General features: G+C 54.2%; 1 protein-coding gene across 6 annotated transcripts in view; it reads right to left on the reverse strand.

The window, feature by feature from the left end:
- LOC147668685 (collagen alpha-1(V) chain-like) overlaps positions 1–16,047 on the reverse strand; it is a 323,501-nt gene extending 307,454 nt beyond the window's left edge. For all 6 annotated transcript variants that reach the window (XM_086948522.1, XM_086948518.1, XM_086948520.1 and 3 more), the window contains exon 1: positions 15,661–16,047. In XM_086948522.1, the coding sequence (XP_086804648.1) occupies positions 15,661–15,751 (91 nt within the window). In that variant the 5' untranslated portion in view covers positions 15,752–16,047. The remainder of the gene's footprint in view (positions 1–15,660) is intronic.
- Between the last annotated feature and the right edge of the window lie 1,424 nt (positions 16,048–17,471).

Genomic DNA, 17,471 nt, shown 5'->3' on the forward strand with positions numbered 1-17,471 from the left:
AATCTGTCCGACCCTGTGCCTCATGGGAACAGTCCAGCCCGAACTGCCAAGCCATGTCTTCCCTGGACCGGAAACAAGCTTCCGAGGACCGGTTTCTGGCATTCCAGCCGTCTTCAGCCCGCATTTTAAAGAGCGAGCATGCAAGGTGCAGCCAAATACTGGATTTTAAAGAGCGAACATGCAAGGTGCAGCCAAATACTGGATTTTAAAGAGCGAGCATGCAAGGTGCAGCCAAATGCTGGATTTTAAAGAGCGAGCATGCAAGGTGGCAGCCAAATGCTGGATTTTAAAGAGCGAGCATGCAAGGTGGCAGCCAAATGCTGGATTTTAAAGAGCGAGTATGCAAGGTGGCAGCTAAATGCTGGATTTTAAAGAGAGAGCATGCAAGGTGCAGCCAAATGCTGTATTTTAAAGAGAGAGCATACAAGGTGGCAGCCAAATGCTGGATTTTAAAGAGCGAGCATGCAAGGTGGCAGCCAAATGCTGGATTTTAAAGAGCGAGCATGCAAGGTGGCAGCCAAATGCTGGATTTTAAAGAGAGAGCATGCAAGGTGCAGCCAAATACTGGATTTCAAAGAGCGAGCATGCAAGGTGCAGCCAAATGCTGGATTTCAAACAGCGAGCATGCAAGGTGGCAGCCAAATGCTGGATTTTAAAGAGCGGGCATGCAAGGTGGCAGCCAAATGCTGGATTTTAAAGAGCGAGCATGCAAGGTGGCAGCCAAATGCTGGATTTTAAAGAGCCAAATGCTGGATTTTAAAGAGCGAGCATGCAAGGTGGCAGCCAAATGCTGGATTTTATAGAGCGAGCATGCAAGGTGCAGCCAAATGCTGGATTTTAACGAGCGAGCATGCAAGGTGGCAGCCAAATGCTGGATTTTAAAGAGCGAGCATGCAAGGTGGCAGCCAAATGCTGGATTTTAAAGAGCGAGCATGCAAGGTGCAGCCAAATGCTGGATTTTAAAGAGCGAGCATGCAAGGTGCAGCCAAATGCTGGATTTTAAAGAGCGAGCATGCAAGGTGGCAGCTAAATGCTGGATTTTAAAGAGCCAAATGCTGGATTTTAAAGAGCGAGCATGCAAGGTGCAGCCAAATGCTGGATTTTAAAGAGCGAGCATGCAAGGTGGCAGCCAAATGCTGGATTTTAAAGAGCCAAATGCTGGATTTTAAAGAGCGAGCATGCAAGGTGGCAGCCAAATGCTGGATTTTGAAGAGCGAGCATGCAAGGTGGCAGCCAAATGCTGGATTTTAAAGAGCGAGCATGCAAGGTGGCAGCCAAATGCTGGATTTTGAAGAGCGAGCATGCAAGGTGCAGCCTGTTGCTTTGGGATCTTAAGAATGTTAAAGATCCGTCTCCTGCTACCCTTCACAGTTAGAAGACTGCTGGTCCAAGCATTGATCCTATCAGGCCTGGATTATGCTAATGTTCTGTATCTGGGAGCCCCACTCACCACCATCAAAAAATTGCAGATAGTGCAAAATTGTGTGGCAGGTCTGCTTAGGAATACACCCAAGCGCCTTGTAGCCCAGCCTGCGCTTGCATCACTTCACTGGCTGCCCATACAAGAGAGAGTCCAGTTTAAGGCTCTATGAATCATGCACAAAGCACTTTCAGGCAGAGGACCTCCCACTATCAGAGCCATTATTCAACCTGAGCGCCCTAAGAGGGCTTTAAGGTCAGGTAATAACCATCTGGCGGTAGTCCCAAAAATAAGATAAACACGGTGCGCTCTAGAAATGCCTCTTTATTCATTCATTCATTCATTCACTTCCTCATCATCATCTCAGGTATCCACCGCCACCCTCGCTGCCTCCCCCCACATCAGCGCACCGTCACAGGGACAGCAGGACGTACAGGGACAGTGGAGCCAGCAGGAGGGCATTCCCACAGGGTAGCGAATACTGCACAGGGCGACCTGTCAGTGCAGTAAAGCCTGCAGCCATGAAGGCTGCACATGGTAGCCTGTCATTGCAGTAAGAAGTGGAGCCGTGAAGGCTGCACAGGGTAACCAATCAAAACATAGGGAGGAGGAATTACTGTCCATTCAGTTCCCCATATCAAATCAAAATTCATCAAGTGAAGGAATGGACACTTGTAGCATTCAGAACCATTGGTTCAGAAATGGAAACCCTCAGAAACGCCGTGTTATTACGGTCTGGGGTGTATCTTGATTATCCGCCCCACACTGGCGTTATGGCATACTTATTGGGCATCCAGTTATTTCTGCTCTATGCCGGCCTCACCCAGAGGCAACCTCTGGGTCTGAATGCAGTGTCCAAGTAATGAGGGGCAACCCCTAGAGGTATATTTAGTGAAGGTGAAAAATGAAAATTAAAAATGTTTTCAATTAAAAACCAAATCTTCTCCTATGGGCAACTATTTTAATATGGAAAAGGTGATAGACTTGGTATTAAAAACTATTTGGTATCAACTCTGGAACGGGTTACTGGGTCCAGTTGTACCTTCTTGTTGATTAAGTGAAGGCTGCACAGGGTAACCTGTCATTGCAGTAAGAAGTGGAGCTGTGAAGGCTGCACAGGGTAACCTGTCAGTGCAGTAAGAAGTGGAGCTGTGAAGGTTGCACAGGGTAACCTGTCATTGCAGTTAGAGGTGCAGCAGTGAAGGCTGCACAGGGTAACCTGTCAGTGCTGTAAAGCCTGCAGCCACGAAGGAAGCACATGGTAACCTGTCAGTGCAGTAAGGAGTGGAGCTGTGAAGGCTGCACAGGGTAACCTGTTAGTGCAGTTAGAGTTGCAGCCGGGAAGGTTGCACAGGGTAACCTGTCAGTGCAGTAAGAAATGGAGCTGTGAAGGCTGCACAGGGTAACCTGTCATTGCAGTTAGAGGTGCAGCAGTGAATGCTGCACAGGGTAACCTGTCAGTGCAGTAAAGCCTGCAGCCATGAAGGAAGCACATGGTAGCCTGTCAGTGCAGTAAGGGCAGCTGCAGTGAAGGCTGCACAGGGTAACCTGTCAGTGCAGTAAGAAGTGGAGCTGTGAAGGCTGCACAGGGTAACCTGTCAGTGCAGTAAAGCCTGCAGCCATGAAGGAAGCACATTGTAACCTGTCAGTGCATTAAGAAGTGGAGCTGTGAAGGCTGCACAGGGTAACCTGTTAGTGCAGTTAGAGGTGCAGCCGGGAAGGTTGCACAGGGTAACCTGTCAGTGCAGTAAGAAGTGGAGCTGTGAAGGCTGCACAGGGTAACCTGTCATTGCAGTTAGAGGTGCAGCAGTGAAGGCTGCACAGGGTAACCTGTCAGTGCAGTAAAGCCTGCAGCCATGAAGGAAGCACATGGTAACCTGTCAGTGCAGTACGATGTGGAGCTGTGAAGGCTGCACAGGGTAACCTGTTAGTGCAGTTAGAGGTGCAGCCGGGAAGGTTGCACAGGGTAACCTGTCAGTGCAGTAAGAAGTGGAGCTGTGAAGGCTGCACAGGGTAACCTGTCATTGCAGTTAGAGGTGCAGCAGTGAAGGCTGCACAGGGTAACCTGTCAGTGCAGTAAAGCCTGCAGCCATGAAGGAAGCACATGGTAACCTGTCAGTGCAGTACGAAGTGGAGCTGTGAAGGCTGCACAGGGTAACCTGTTAGTGCTGTTCGAGGTGGAGCCGGGAAGGTTGCACAGGGTAACCTGTCAGTGCAGTAAGAAGTGGAGCTGTGAAGGCTGCACAGGGTAACCTGTCATTGCAGTTAGAGGTGCAGCAGTGAAGGCTGCACAGGGTAACCTGTCAGTGCAGTAAAGCCTGCAGCCATGAAGGAAGCACATGGTAGCCTGTTAGTGCAGTAAGGGCAGCTGCAGTGAAGTCTGCACAGGGTACCCTGTCAGTGCAGTAAGAAGTAAAGCAGCGAAGGCAGGGTAACATGTTAGTGCAGTTAGAGGTGCAGCCGGGAAGGCTGCACAGGGTAACCTGTCAGTGCAGTTAGAGGTGCAGCCAGGAAGGCTGCACAGGGTAACCTGTCAGTGCAGTAAAGCCTGCAGCCATGAAGGAAGCACATGGTGGCCTGTCAGTGCAGTAAGGGCAGCTGCAGTGAAGGCTGCACAGGGTAACCTGTCAGTGCAGTAAGAAGTGGAGCAGTGAAGGCTGCACAGGGTAACCTGTCAGTGCAGTTAGAGGTGCAGCCGGGAAGGCTGCACAGGGTAACCTGTCAGTGCAGTAAAGCCTGCAGCCATGAAGGAAGCACATGGTAACCTGTCAGTGCAGTAAGGGCAGCTGCAGTGAAGGCTGCACAGGGTACCCTGTCAGTGCAGTAAGAAGTAAAGCAGCGAAGGCAGGGTAACATGTTAGTGCAGTTAGAGGTGCAGCCAGGAAGGCTGCACAGGGTAACCTGTCAGTGCAGTTAGAGGTGCAGCCAAGAAGGCTGCACAGGGTAACCTGTCAGTGCAGTAAAGCCTGCAGCCATGAAGGAAGCACATGGTGGCCTGTCAGTGCAGTAAGGGCAGCTGCAGTGAAGGCTGCACAGGGTAACCTGTCAGTGCAGTAAGAAGTGGAGCAGTGAAGGCTGCACAGGGTAACCTGTCAGTGCAGTTAGAGGTGCAGCCAGGAAGGCTGCACAGGGTAACCTGTCAGTGCAGTAAAGCCTGCAGCCATGAAGGAAGCACATGGTAGCCTGTCAGTGCAGTAAGGGCAGCTGCAGTGAAGGCTGCACAGGGTAACCTGTCAGTGCAGTAAGAAGTGGAGCAGCGAAGGCTGCACAGGGTAACCTGTCAGTGCAGTAAGAAGTGGAGCTGTGAAGGCTGCACAGGGTAACCTGTCAGTGCAGTTAGCGGTGCAGCCGGGAAGGCTGCACAGGGTAACCTGTCAGTGCAGTAAGAGGTGCAGCAGGGAAGGCTGCACAGGGTAACCTGTCAGTGCAGTAAAGCTTGCAGCCATGAAGGAAGCACATGGTAGCCTGTCAGTGCAGTAAGGGCAGCTGCAGTGAAGGCTGCACAGGGTAACCTGTCCGTGAAGTAAGAAGTGGAGCAGTGAAGGCTTCACAGGGTAACCTGGCGTCATGCTAAATCACCAACTGAGCATGGAAACGCAGGTCTCAAGAACAGTCGCCACCTGCTCAGCCCTTATGCGCTCACTGCGCAAAGTCCTGCCTCTACTACCACCTTCTGCCCGAGCATTGATAGTCAGGTGCACTATTCTTAGTCGCCTTGACTACTGTAATGCCCTTCTGTTTGAATCCCCTGCGACACTGCTGGACAGACTCCAACGAGTTCAGTCGGCAGCAGCCAAACTGGCTCTTGGTTGGACCAGGAGATCCTCGGCCACCGCTGCCTTGGCCGAGCTGCACTGGCTGCCTTTGAAGCAACGCATTGCCTTCAAAGCCCTTTGCTTGGTATTTAAGGCACTACACGGCGCAGGACCCAGACCTCTTCAACGTCTGTTCTCGTGGTACATCCCCACCAGAACACTTAGGTCTACAACCGCCTGCCTTGTGAAAGTACCTAGATGTAAGAAGGCCAGGACTGGGGGAAGATCGTTCAGAGTAGCTGCAGCCAAGCTATGGAACAGTCTGCCTGCCGATATTCGCCGAATCCCTCATCTCCTACCCTTCAGGAAACGAATCAAAACATGGCTCTTTCCTCCACCCCTCTAAGCCCGCCAGCCATAGTCCAACCCCCCCCCCCCCCCCCCGTCTAAAAACCCAGGAGTTAGCTACCAGCGCCAGGATACCTGCCAGGTGACAGCCGCGCTCTATAAATATTTTAAATTAAATAAATTAAATAAATAAATAACCTGTCAGTGCAGTTAGAGGTGCAGCTGGGAAGGCTGCACAGGGTAACCTGTCATTGTAGTAAGTGCTGCAGCAGATAAAGCTGAACATGGTAACTTGTCGGTGCAGGGCTGTCTCCCAGGGACAGCAGGGACAGTACTCTCCCAGGGACACAAAACATGTGACAGGGCTCTCTCCCAAGGACAGGTGGGCCAGTACTCTCCCAGGGACCCAGGACATATGCCAGGGCTGCCTCCCAGGGACAGCAGGACCAGTACTCTCCCAGGCGCACAGGACATGTGACAGGGCTCTCTCCCAGGGAAAGCTGGTCCAGTACTCTCCCAGGGACATAGGACATGTGACAGGGCTCTCTCCCAGGGACAGTACTCTCCCAGGCACACAACACATATGTCAGGGTTCTCTGCCAGGGACAGCTGGGCCAGTACTCTCCCAGGGGCACAGGACATGTGACAGGGCTCTCTCTCCAGGGTCAGCAGGGACTGTACTCTCCCAGGCACAGCAGGAGCTGCAGCTAGGCACTCTCAGAGGGACACAAGACATGTGACAGGGCTCTCTCCCAGGGACAGCAGGGACAGTACTCTCCTAGGGACACGGGTCATGTGGCAGAGCTCTCTCCCAGAGACCTTAGAGTCAGTACTCTCCCAGGGACAGCAGGACCTGCGGCTGGGCTCTCTCCCAGGGACACAGGACATGTGACACTGCTCGCTCCCAGGGACACAGGACATATGTCAGGGCTCTCTCCCAGGGACAGCAGGGGCAGTACTCTCCCAGGGACACAGGACATGTGACAGGGCTCTCTCCCGGGGACAGCAGGGCCTGTACTCTGCCATGCAAACAGGATATGTGACAAGGCTCTCTCCCAAAGACAGCAGGGCCAGTACTCTCCCAAGCACACAGGACATTTGACAGGGTTCTCTCCCAGGGACAGCAGGGCCTGTACTCTCCCATGGACACAGGACATATGTCGGGGCTTTCTTCCAGGGACAGCAGGGACAGTACTCCCCCAGGGACACAGGACATGTGACAGGGCTCTCTCCCAAGGGCAGGTGGGCCAGTACTCTCCCAGGGACACATGACTTATGCCAGGGCTACCTCCCAGGGACAGCAGGGCCAGTATTCTCCCAGGGACACAGGATATGTGACAGGGCTCTCTCCCAGGGACAGCTGGGCCAGTACTCTCCCAGGGACATAGGACATGTGACAGGGCTCTCTCCCAGGGACAGTACTCTCCCAGGCACACAACACATATGTCAGGGTTCTCTCCCAAGGACAGCAGGGTCAGTACTCTCCCAGGGACACATGACATGCGACAGGGCTCTCTCCCAGGGATAGCTGGGCCAGTACTCTCCCAAGGACATAGGACATGTGCCAGGGCTCTCTCCCAGGGACAGCAGGGACAGTACTCTCCCATGGACACAGGACATTTGACAGGGCTCTCTCCCAAGTACAGTTGGGCCAGTATTCTCCCAGGGACAAAGGACATGTGACAGGGCTCTCTCCCAGGGACAGTTGGGCCAGTATTCTCCCAGGGACACAGGACATGTGACAGGGCTCTCTCCCAGGGACAGTTGGGCCAGTATTCTCCCAGGGACCCAGGACATGTGACAGGGCTCTCTCCCAGGGACAGCTGGTCCTGTACTCTCACAGGGACACAGGACATGTGACAGGGCTCTTTCCCAGGGACAGCAGGACCAGTACTCTCCCAGGGACACAGAGCATGTGACAGGGCTCTCTCCCAGGGACAGCAGGGCCTGTACTCTCCCAGGCACTCAGAGCATGTGACAGGGCTCTCTCCCAGGGACAGTACTCTCCTAGGGACACGGGACATGTGACAGGGCTCTCTCCCAGGGACAGCAGGACCAGTCCTCTCCCAGGGACACAGGACATGTGACAGGGCTCTCTCCCAGGGACAGCAGGACCTGCAGCTGGACCCTCTCCCAAGGACACAGGACGTATGACAGGGCTCTCTCCGAAGGACACAGGATATATGTCAGGGCTCTCTCCCAGGGACAGCAGGACCAGTACTCTCCTAGGGACACTGGACATGCGACAAGGCTCTCTCCCAGTGACGGCAGGGACAGTACTCTTCCATGGATACAGGACATACGTCAGGACTATGTTCCAGGGACAGCAGGGCCAGTGCTCTCCCAGGGACACAGGAAATGTGACAGGGCTCTTTCCCAAGGACAGCAGGGCCAGTACTCTCCCAGGGACACATGACATGTGACAGGGCTCTCTCCCAGGAACAGGTGGGCCAGTACTCTCCCAGGGACACATGACATGTGACAGGGCTCTCTCCCAGGAACAGGTGGGCCAGTACTCTCCCAGGGACACAGGAAATATGTCAGGGCTCTCTCCCAGGTACAGCAGGGCCAATACTCTCCCGGGGCCCCAGGAGATGTGACAGGGCTCTCTCCCAGGGACACAGGACATATGTCAGGGCTCTCTCCCAGGGACAGCAGGGACAGTACTCTCCCAGGCACACAGGACACGTGACAGGGCTCTCTCACTAGGTCAGGTGAGCCACTATTCTTCCCAGGGACACATGACTTATGCCAGGGCTGCCTCCCAGGGACAGCAGGGACAGTATTCTCCCAGGGACACAGGACATGTGACAGGGCTCTCTCCCAGGGACAGCAGGGACAGTACTCTCCCAGGCACACAGGACACGTGACAGGGCTCTCTCCCATGGTCAGGTGAGCCACTATTCTTCCCAGGGACACATGACTTATGCCAGGGCTGCCTCCCAGGGACAGCAGGGACAGTATTCTCCCAGGGACACAGGACATGTGACAGGGCTCTCTCCCAGGGACAGCAGTGACAGTACTCTCACATGGACACAGGACATGTGACAAGGCTCTCTTCCAATGACAAGCGGGCCAGTACTCTCCCAGGCACACAGGGCATGTGACAGGGCTCTCTCCCAGGAACAGGTGGGCCAGTACTCTCCCAGGGACACATGACTTATGCCAGGGTTCTCTCCCAGGGACAAGTGGGATAGTACTCTCCCAGGAACATAGGACATGTGACAGGGCTCTCTCCTAGGGACAGCAGGGTCAGTACTCTCCCAGGGACACAGGACATATGTCAGGGCTCTCTCCCATGGACAACAGGGCCAGTAGACTCCCAGGGACACAGGACACATGTCAGGGCTCTCCCCTAGGGCAGCAGGGACAGTACTCTCCCGGGGCCCCAGGACATGAGACAGGGCTCTCTCCCAGGAACAGGAGGACCAGTACTCTCCCAAGGACACAGGACATGTGACGGGCTCTCTCCCAGGAACAGGCGGGCCAGTACTCTCCCATGGACACAGGACATGTGACAGGGCTCTATCAGAGGGACAGCAGGGCCAGTACTCTCCCAGGCACACAGGACATGTGACAGGGCTCTCTCACAAGGACAGGTGGGCCACTAATCTTCTCAGGGACACATGACTGATGCCAGGGCTCTCTCCCAGGGACAAGTGGGATAGTACTCTCCCATGAACATTGGACATGTGACAGGGCTCTCTCCTAGGGACAGCAGGGTCAGTACTCTCCCAAGGAAACAGGACATGTGACAGGGCTCTCTCTTTGGGACAGCAGGGTCAGTACTCTCCCAGGGACACAGGACATGTGACAGGGCTCTCTCCCAGGGACAGCAGGGACGGTACTCTCCCAGGCACACAGGACATGTGACAGGGCTCTCCCCCAAGGACAGGTGGCGCAGTACTCTCCCAGGAACACAGGACATGTGACAGGGCACTCTCCCTGGGATAGCAGGGCCAGTACTCTCCCAGGGACACAGGACATGTGGCAGGGCTCTCTCCCAAGGACAGGTGGCGCAGTACTCTCCCAGGAACACAGGACATGTGGCAGGGCTCTTTCCCTGGGAAAGCGGGCCAGTACTCTCCCAGGGACACGAGACATATGTCATGGCCTTCTCCCTGGGATAGCAGGGCCAGTACTCTCCCAGGGACTCAGGACATGAGACAGGGCTCTCTCCCTGGGATAGCAGGGCCAGTACTCTCCCAGGAACATAGGACATGTGACAGGGCTCTCTCCTAGGGACAGCAGGGACAGTACTCTCCCAGGGACACAGGACATGTGGCAGGGCTCTCTCCAGGGGACGGCATAACCTGTAGCTGGACTCTCCCACGTGGACCTCAGGGCCTATAGTAAGCAGAGCTGTGCTTGAAGTAGGGCTGTACCCCAAGGAGCCCTGCCGTGGGGCTCTTTGCAGCACTGCTGTAACACCGACCCCAGCCCTATGGGCCTTCGAGCTTGTAGAGGGGCGCGGTGCAAGGGGCAGCACGCTTTGCAGCAATGCAGTCTCTTCCAGGGGCAAGAGACCTCCAGCAGAGACAGCAGACAGTGGTGTCTCTGTCTGACCCACCCCACCCCAGGGACACACAGATTGTCTGCGACTTACAAACAGGGGCATTACTAACAAACGGGAGGCATTACAGGAGCCATTACTAACAAACAGAAGCCAGTACAAGAGGCATTACTAACAAACAGGAAGCATTACTAACAAACAAGTGCCATTACTACCAACATTACTAACAAACATGAGCCTTACTAGAAAACGGGTGCCATTACTAACAAATAGGAAGAATTACTGGAGACAATACTTATGAACAGGAGGCATCACTAACAAACAGAAGCCATTACCAACAAACAGAAGCCATTACAGGAGGCTTTGCTAACAAACGAGGCATTGCTGGAGGCATTACTGACCAACAAGAGGCTTCACTAACAAACAGGAGGCCTTACTAGAAAACAGGAGCCATTACCAACAAATAGGAAGAATTACAGGTGACAATACTTACGAACAGGAGGCATCACTAACAAACAGGAAGCATTACTAACAAACTGGAGGCATTACTAGCATACAAGTGCCATTACTAACGAGCAGGAGGCATCACTGATAAACAGAAGCCGTTACAGGAGGCTTTACTAACAAACAGTGGGTATTACAAGCGGCATTACTAACAAAGTGGCTTCCTGGCTGACAGCTGAGACAACACAATAACTGACAGCTGGACTGAAAACTAAGCTGAGACATGTCGGACGACTCAGCGACTGACAGATCAGCCGAAACATAAGTGACAGCTAAGGCTGAGGCATGACTGACAGCTGAGGCTGAGATATGACTGACAGCTATGGCTGAGGCATGACTGACAGCTGAGGCTGAGACGTGTTTGACAGCTCAGTCCGAGACATGACCGACTGCTCAATGACTGACAAGCATGACTGACAGCTCAGGCCGGCACATGCCTGACGAGTCTGACTGAGAAGTGATTTACAGCCCATTGACTGACAGCTAAACCCAAACAATGTTACACACAGCTCTGACTGAGGCATGACTGACAGCTCAGACTGAGTATGATTGACAACTCAATGAGTGACAGGTGAGCCTCAAGCATGACTGGCAGCTCAGGCTGAGGCATGACTGACAGCTCAGACTGAGTATGATTGACAACTCAATGATTGACAGGTGAGCCTCAAGCATGACTGACACCCTAAACTATATCAACAACACATACATGTGCACTGATCATGCTGCGTGCCTTATTAACCACTGGCTCCGGGCCCATGGGCTGTTTATTGATCACACATCGGGCTCATTGGACCTATTTACCCGCTATTGGTTATCTGTTAGCATGTGTTCGGTTATTGATTACTGACCCCCCATGGACATTCATTGAACTGCCTTCACCAGTTGTTGATCACCAGTCACAAGGTATTGCCACCCGTCTAAACTCAACACGAATTGATCAGCTATTGGCATTTACCGACACCTGATATCTATGGGTCCCATCACTAGCTATGGATCACCTAATGACAGTTACAGATCAGCTGACCCGCTATTGATCACCTAATGACATTTACAGATCAGTTGACGCGCTATTTATCACCGAATGACATTTACAGATCAGCTGACCCGCTATTGATCACCTAATGACATTTACAGATCAGCTGACCCACGATTGATCACCGAATGACATTTACAGATCAATAGACCCGCTATTTATCACCAAATGACATTTACAGATCAGCTGACCCGCTATTGATCACCTAATGACATTTACAGATCAGCTGACCCACTATTGATCACCGAATGACATTTACAGATCAATAGACCCGCTATTTATCACCAAATGACATTTACAGATCAGCTGACCCGCTATTGATCACCTAATGACATTTACAGATCAGCTGACCCACTATTGATCACCGAATGACATTTACAGATCAATAGACCCGCTATTGATCAACGGTTGACATTTAAGGGATCCAACACCAGTTATTGATTACCTATTGACATCTACAGACTCCTTCACCAGTTAATGATTACCTAACCACATCTATTGATCCATTACTAGTTATTGATATATGAACTCCTACACTCTCAATAAAGTTGTTGACATCTAGAGGCCCCTTTGGGAGATATTGATTACTGATTGATATCCATGGGCTCCGTCACGAGTTATTGATTATATATGAACTCCTACACTCTCAATAAATTTGTTGACATCTAGAGGCCCCTTTGGGAGATATTGATTACCGATTGATATCCATGGGCTCCGGCACTAGTTATTGATTACCTATTGATATATACGGACTCCTTTGCAAATATTGAGCGCCTAGAGACAGATCCGCGGACCCCATCACTAGCTTTTCATTATCTGATGACATTTATTGACCCCGTCGAAAGTTATTGATTAGCTATTGACATACCTGGACCCTTCCACCATTTACTGATCACATTTTGACATCTACGGACTCTCACTGGTTTGCGTTTTTCTGTTGAAATCGAATGCCCCCTTCATGATTTATTGAGCCGGATTGACATAGACGGTCGGACCCCTTCTCCAGTTATTGATTACCCGTTGACATCCCCCACCCCACGTAAACGATGACGTGCTGAGATCCATAGGTTCTCTTCGTCAATTATCAATTTCCCATCGGCATTCATGTCCCTGTGACATCACTCATCCATACCTCTCGGACAGCAGCATTCCAGGGCAGAGTGACAACTCTCACTGCCCCCGCCCTCCTCCAAAGCTACAGTCACCCCCTCTCTATCCCCCTCACTCTCCCCCTCTCTCTCCCCTCTCTCCCCCCCCCCCCCTCCTCACTCCTCGCGGCCCCTGAGCCCCCACGACTCGCTGCGCTTCGTCCGGGCCCGACGCTCACCCCAAACCTGTCCGCACCTGAACCCCTCGTTAGCAAATGACGGCATCTGTCACCTCGAACCGCACCCGGGCATCCCCTCGGACACCTCCGGCACCCCGGGACCAGAGGCCGCCTGCGCCCTGCTGCAGATAGCGCCTCTCTCGTCCCGAGACCGCTGTCAGTCTCACCGAAACATGATTATAGAGACCCAAGGTGAGGACAGCCGTTCATGCGAGCGAGGCTCTGCCCCCCACGTCCCATACGAGCACTGCGCGCCTTACTGCCCCAACATTCACGGGAACAGCACCTAGGGATGAACGAAGCGCCACAGCGCCTAGAGATGAACGAGGTGCCACAGCGCTTAGGGATGAACGAGGCGCCACAGCGCCTAGGGATAAACGAGGCGCTCCGCGAGGCTCCTGGAAACAACGAGGAGCTGCCGTGGGGTGCCTCGGGGGACGGGGGGAACTCGTCTTTAGATGGAATGGAGGGCACTGCCAGAAAAGGGTGCCATTGCGGGGGTCGGGGGCACTGATGGAATGGGGCGCACTCTCAGAATAGGGTGCCAAGGGAGTGGGGGGGGGGGGGGGGGGGGCGCTCTGGTGGAATAAGGTGCCATTACGAGAATATGAGCCATTGGGGGCGAGAGGTGTTGTGGTGCCATTGAAAGAGCGCAGTGCCATGAACTGAAGAAGATGCCATTGTGAGAATAGGGTGAAATGTAGGGCACAGTGTGCCTTGAGGGACTATGGTGCCATTGAGGGACTGGTGTACTTTGAGGGAATATGGTGCCATTGAGTGACTAGTGTACATTGAAGGAATAGTGTGTGCTGAGGGAATATTGCTGCATGGAGGGAACAGTGTGCGTTGAAGAAATGGGGTGCCATTGAGGAAATAGCGTGAGGGGGTGTGGTTGCATTGAGAGGACCGTGTGCGTTGAGGGAATATAATACCATTGATGGAATACAGTGCATTGAGGGATTAGGGTGCATTGAGGGATTAGGGTGCCATTGAGAGAACACTGTGCATTGAGGAAATAGTGTGCATTGAGGGAATAGGGTGCCTTTGAAGGACTAGGGTGTCATTGAGGGAATAGTCTTCGTTGAGGGAATAGCGTGTCGCCAGGGGAGGAAGGAGCCTTGGGCTGAATGAGGAGCCTTGGGGGGAAGGGGCCTTGATAAAAGCTGCTTTGGGGGAAAGGGGTGTCTTGGAAGAAGTACAGCGCCTTGGAAGAGACCATGCGTCCCTTGGAGGAACGAGGCGCTTTCTGAAGAATGGGAGGTTTAGGCAGAAACAAGGCGCTTCTGAAGGGGCCAAGTGTCTGGGGGGAGGGAGGGGGGTTGAATTACCTCGGAAGGAACATGCTCCCGTAGATGAGACGCGGCACTCAAGGGTGGGCATTGTTGGAGGAATGTGGTACCCACAGGGGCACTTTGAGGGGAATGCAGTACTCAGGGAAGGCTCTCTTGGAGGGAACGGCGTGAGTCAGAAGGAAGAGGCCGCCTTGAAAGGAATGGCGCGCTTTGAAGTCAGGCGCATAGAATGAATGAGGCGCCTTGAATGAGGCGCCTGGAAAGGAAACATGCTGTGCCTTTGCAGAGACCATGCAGCTTGAAAGGGATGCTGTGCGGATTGTAGCGCCTTGAATTTACGTCTCGAAAGGAACTTTTTGTGCCTCGGTGTGGGTGATGCGCCTTGAAGTGAATGAGGTGCTGTGAAAGAAAGACTGATTTGAATGATGCGCCTCGAAAGATGATGAGGTTTGACAGGGATGATGCGCCTTGAAGGCCATGGTGCGCCTAAAGTCTCTGATGCGCCTGGAAGCAATCAGGCATCTCCGAAGGCACGATCCATCTTTGGTGAGGGAGGGGGGCAATCACACCTCTCTTGGCCAAGGCTGTTGGACGCCCCAACTGGGTGCGATGACGGAGGAGGCAGGTTGAGCCCCCCCCCCACCCCCACCCCAGAACTCGAGTCAACTGAAAGCGATCACTGACGAGTCGGCGTGCCCCTCCCAGACTCGTGGCAGGTGACAGATGATGGAAGAATCCCCCCCCCCCCCCCCCATCCAAAAATCACACCAACTCTGAGCAGCGACGGAGGAATTCTAATGCCCCACACCCCAAGACCAGTGCCAACCAGGAGGGGGTGTGCTATCCCAAGACCCATGCCAACTGTGAGAGGTGGCACAGGAGACCCCCCCCCCCATAAAAACTGGTGTTCAGTGAGACAGCTGATAGAAAAGTCTCCTCTCCCGTTGCCCCCTAATTCGTATGCCAGCTGAGAGAGACGATTGGGGGCGTCGATTTTACCACCTCACATCCAATGCCAGCTGGAAGAGAGCGTCAGAGTTTAACTGCGCCCCCTACACCCGTGCCACCTGGCAGTCAACCGTCCCCCAGCCCCTCCAAAGCACCCATGCCACCCGAGAAACACGATCAAAAAGACACGTCCACCCGCTCAACCCATTGGCACCTGTGACAGACAAAAAGTCGCCCAAACTCCGTCGGGGATCATACAGTGCGCGCCCCTCAAACTCTGCCGAGGATCACACAATGCGCACCGCTCAACCTCTGCAGAGGATCACACAGTGCGCACCGCTCAACCTCTGCAGAGGATGACACAGTGCGCACCGCTCGACCTCCGTCGAGGATCATACAGTGCGCGCCGCTCAACCTCTGCCGAGGATCACACAGTGCGCGCCGCTCAACCTCTGCCGAGGATCACACAGTGCGCGCCGCTCAACCTCTGCCGAGGATCACACAGTGCGCGCCGCCTTACCTGCCGCCTGCACCCTCCAGGTGCAGTGCCAAAGCACCAGGGCCAGGCCGATGAGGGGCACCCCCCTGGTCCGGGGGCCCGGGTCCTTCATGGCAGGCGCAGGGGGGTCGCCAGCAGCGGTGGCGGCTGGGGCAGAGGGCGCGGAGGGTCGTGCAGGGCAGGGTGTGTGGAGGGAGCAGTGCTGAGCTCACGGCTGTCCGGGCTCGAATACTTCCATGGAGCGGCGGCCGGGGGTGGCCCACTCACCAACCAGGGATTTTTTTTATTGGGAGGAGAGTGTGGGGAGGGGGAGGGCAGAGAGGGCGGGGGGTGGCGCCTGCTGCAGGTCAGCAAGGGATGCTGCTGATGGAGGGTATGTTGTGGTGTGTGGGAGGTTGGTTATGGGGGCCGGGGGGGGGGGGCGTAAGGTGACGATGAAGTTTCGGGTTTTTGGGGGGCACCGAATAAGAGAGATGAAAGCGCAGAGTGACTGTGGGGGTGGCCGGTCAGTGGGTGGAGGGGTAACAAGGGTGTGCGCAGGGTGCTGGCGCACAGGGCGGCGGGGCGCCGTGTGCTGGTGGGGGTGTCTGTGGGAACCCCCGCTGCACTCTGCCCAGACTCCACTGCTGGCACAGTGAGCTGCTGTCTCTGCTCACTCTCCAACCCTGAGACTGCGGCCTTCCCTGGAGCAGCACTAGTGTGGGCAGAGCCCCTCCCCCAGAGCCACGCCCCCGCCGCGGCCACGCCCCCAGGTGCCCTGGCACGGCCCCAGTCCCAGAGTGGGACGGGTCCTGCACGGGCTCAGCCCTGTGTGGTGTAGCGAGGGGGCTCTGCCCTCTGTGCCCCTGGCACGCCCCGGCCCTAGCGCTGCCCCCAGAACTGGTAAAGCCCACCGTCCCTCGCAGACCTGGCATAACCTCGGCCTTAGAAATAACAGCTTGGCATGTATGACCCCTTCTGCACCTGCCGTAGCCTGCGCTGTGTCAATGCCCTCTGACCCCGCGCTAGGGCAGACAATCTCTGGAGAGCATGCCCCTTGTGCCACTGGCACAGAGAACGCACCCCCACGGCCCCCCTGTGCTGGCATGACCCCTCCTGACCCTGACATAACCCATATCCTATTAGCATAACCCAGCCACGGTCCACAGACCTCGTTTCAGCACACTTACACTGGCACACTCACCCCATGCCCCCGGCACAGTCACTTCTGCCCTGGCAAGCTCATCCCTCCCCCTCATTGGCACAACTGGTCATGCCTCTTGCACAGCCCCTCCATGGCCTGGCATAGGCTTGGACCTGACACTGGTTCTGGCTACTTCACCCCCTCCCCAACTATGCCACAAACAGTCCCAAGCTGGCACTGCCCACAGACCTTGAGGCAGCGCTCTCTTCCTGGCGAAACTATGGGTATACACGTGCTCCAATCACAGGCCTGTTTCTGAACAAGCATTTGCAATGCAATAGGTCTCGCATTTGCGAGAGTTGGAGCTATTGGCGTTGTAAATGACAATGCCTTTTATTAATTTGTTTTGAAAGCCTGCAAGCGGTGCGTATAGTCCTTGCTTACGAGAAGCAAGGCTGGCAGTAAAAGAGACTGCCAGCCTTGCTTCTCATAAGCAAGGACTAGAAGTACAAAGTGCGTGTTTATGCGCCGCTTGCAGGTTTACAAAACAAATGAATTAAAGGCATTGTCATTTAGAATGCCAATAGCTCCAACTCTCGCAAATGCGAGACCTATTGCATTGCAAATGCTTGTTCTCGTCACTTAAAGCCCTGACTGAAGGGATCACCTAGCAGTAGGCACACGCATGACTGCACTTAACCCCTGCTGA

This window comes from Lissotriton vulgaris, unplaced genomic scaffold (genome assembly GCF_964263255.1).
Source record: "Lissotriton vulgaris unplaced genomic scaffold, aLisVul1.2 SCAFFOLD_1231, whole genome shotgun sequence".
NCBI classification, from domain to species: Eukaryota; Metazoa; Chordata; class Amphibia; order Caudata; family Salamandridae; genus Lissotriton; species Lissotriton vulgaris.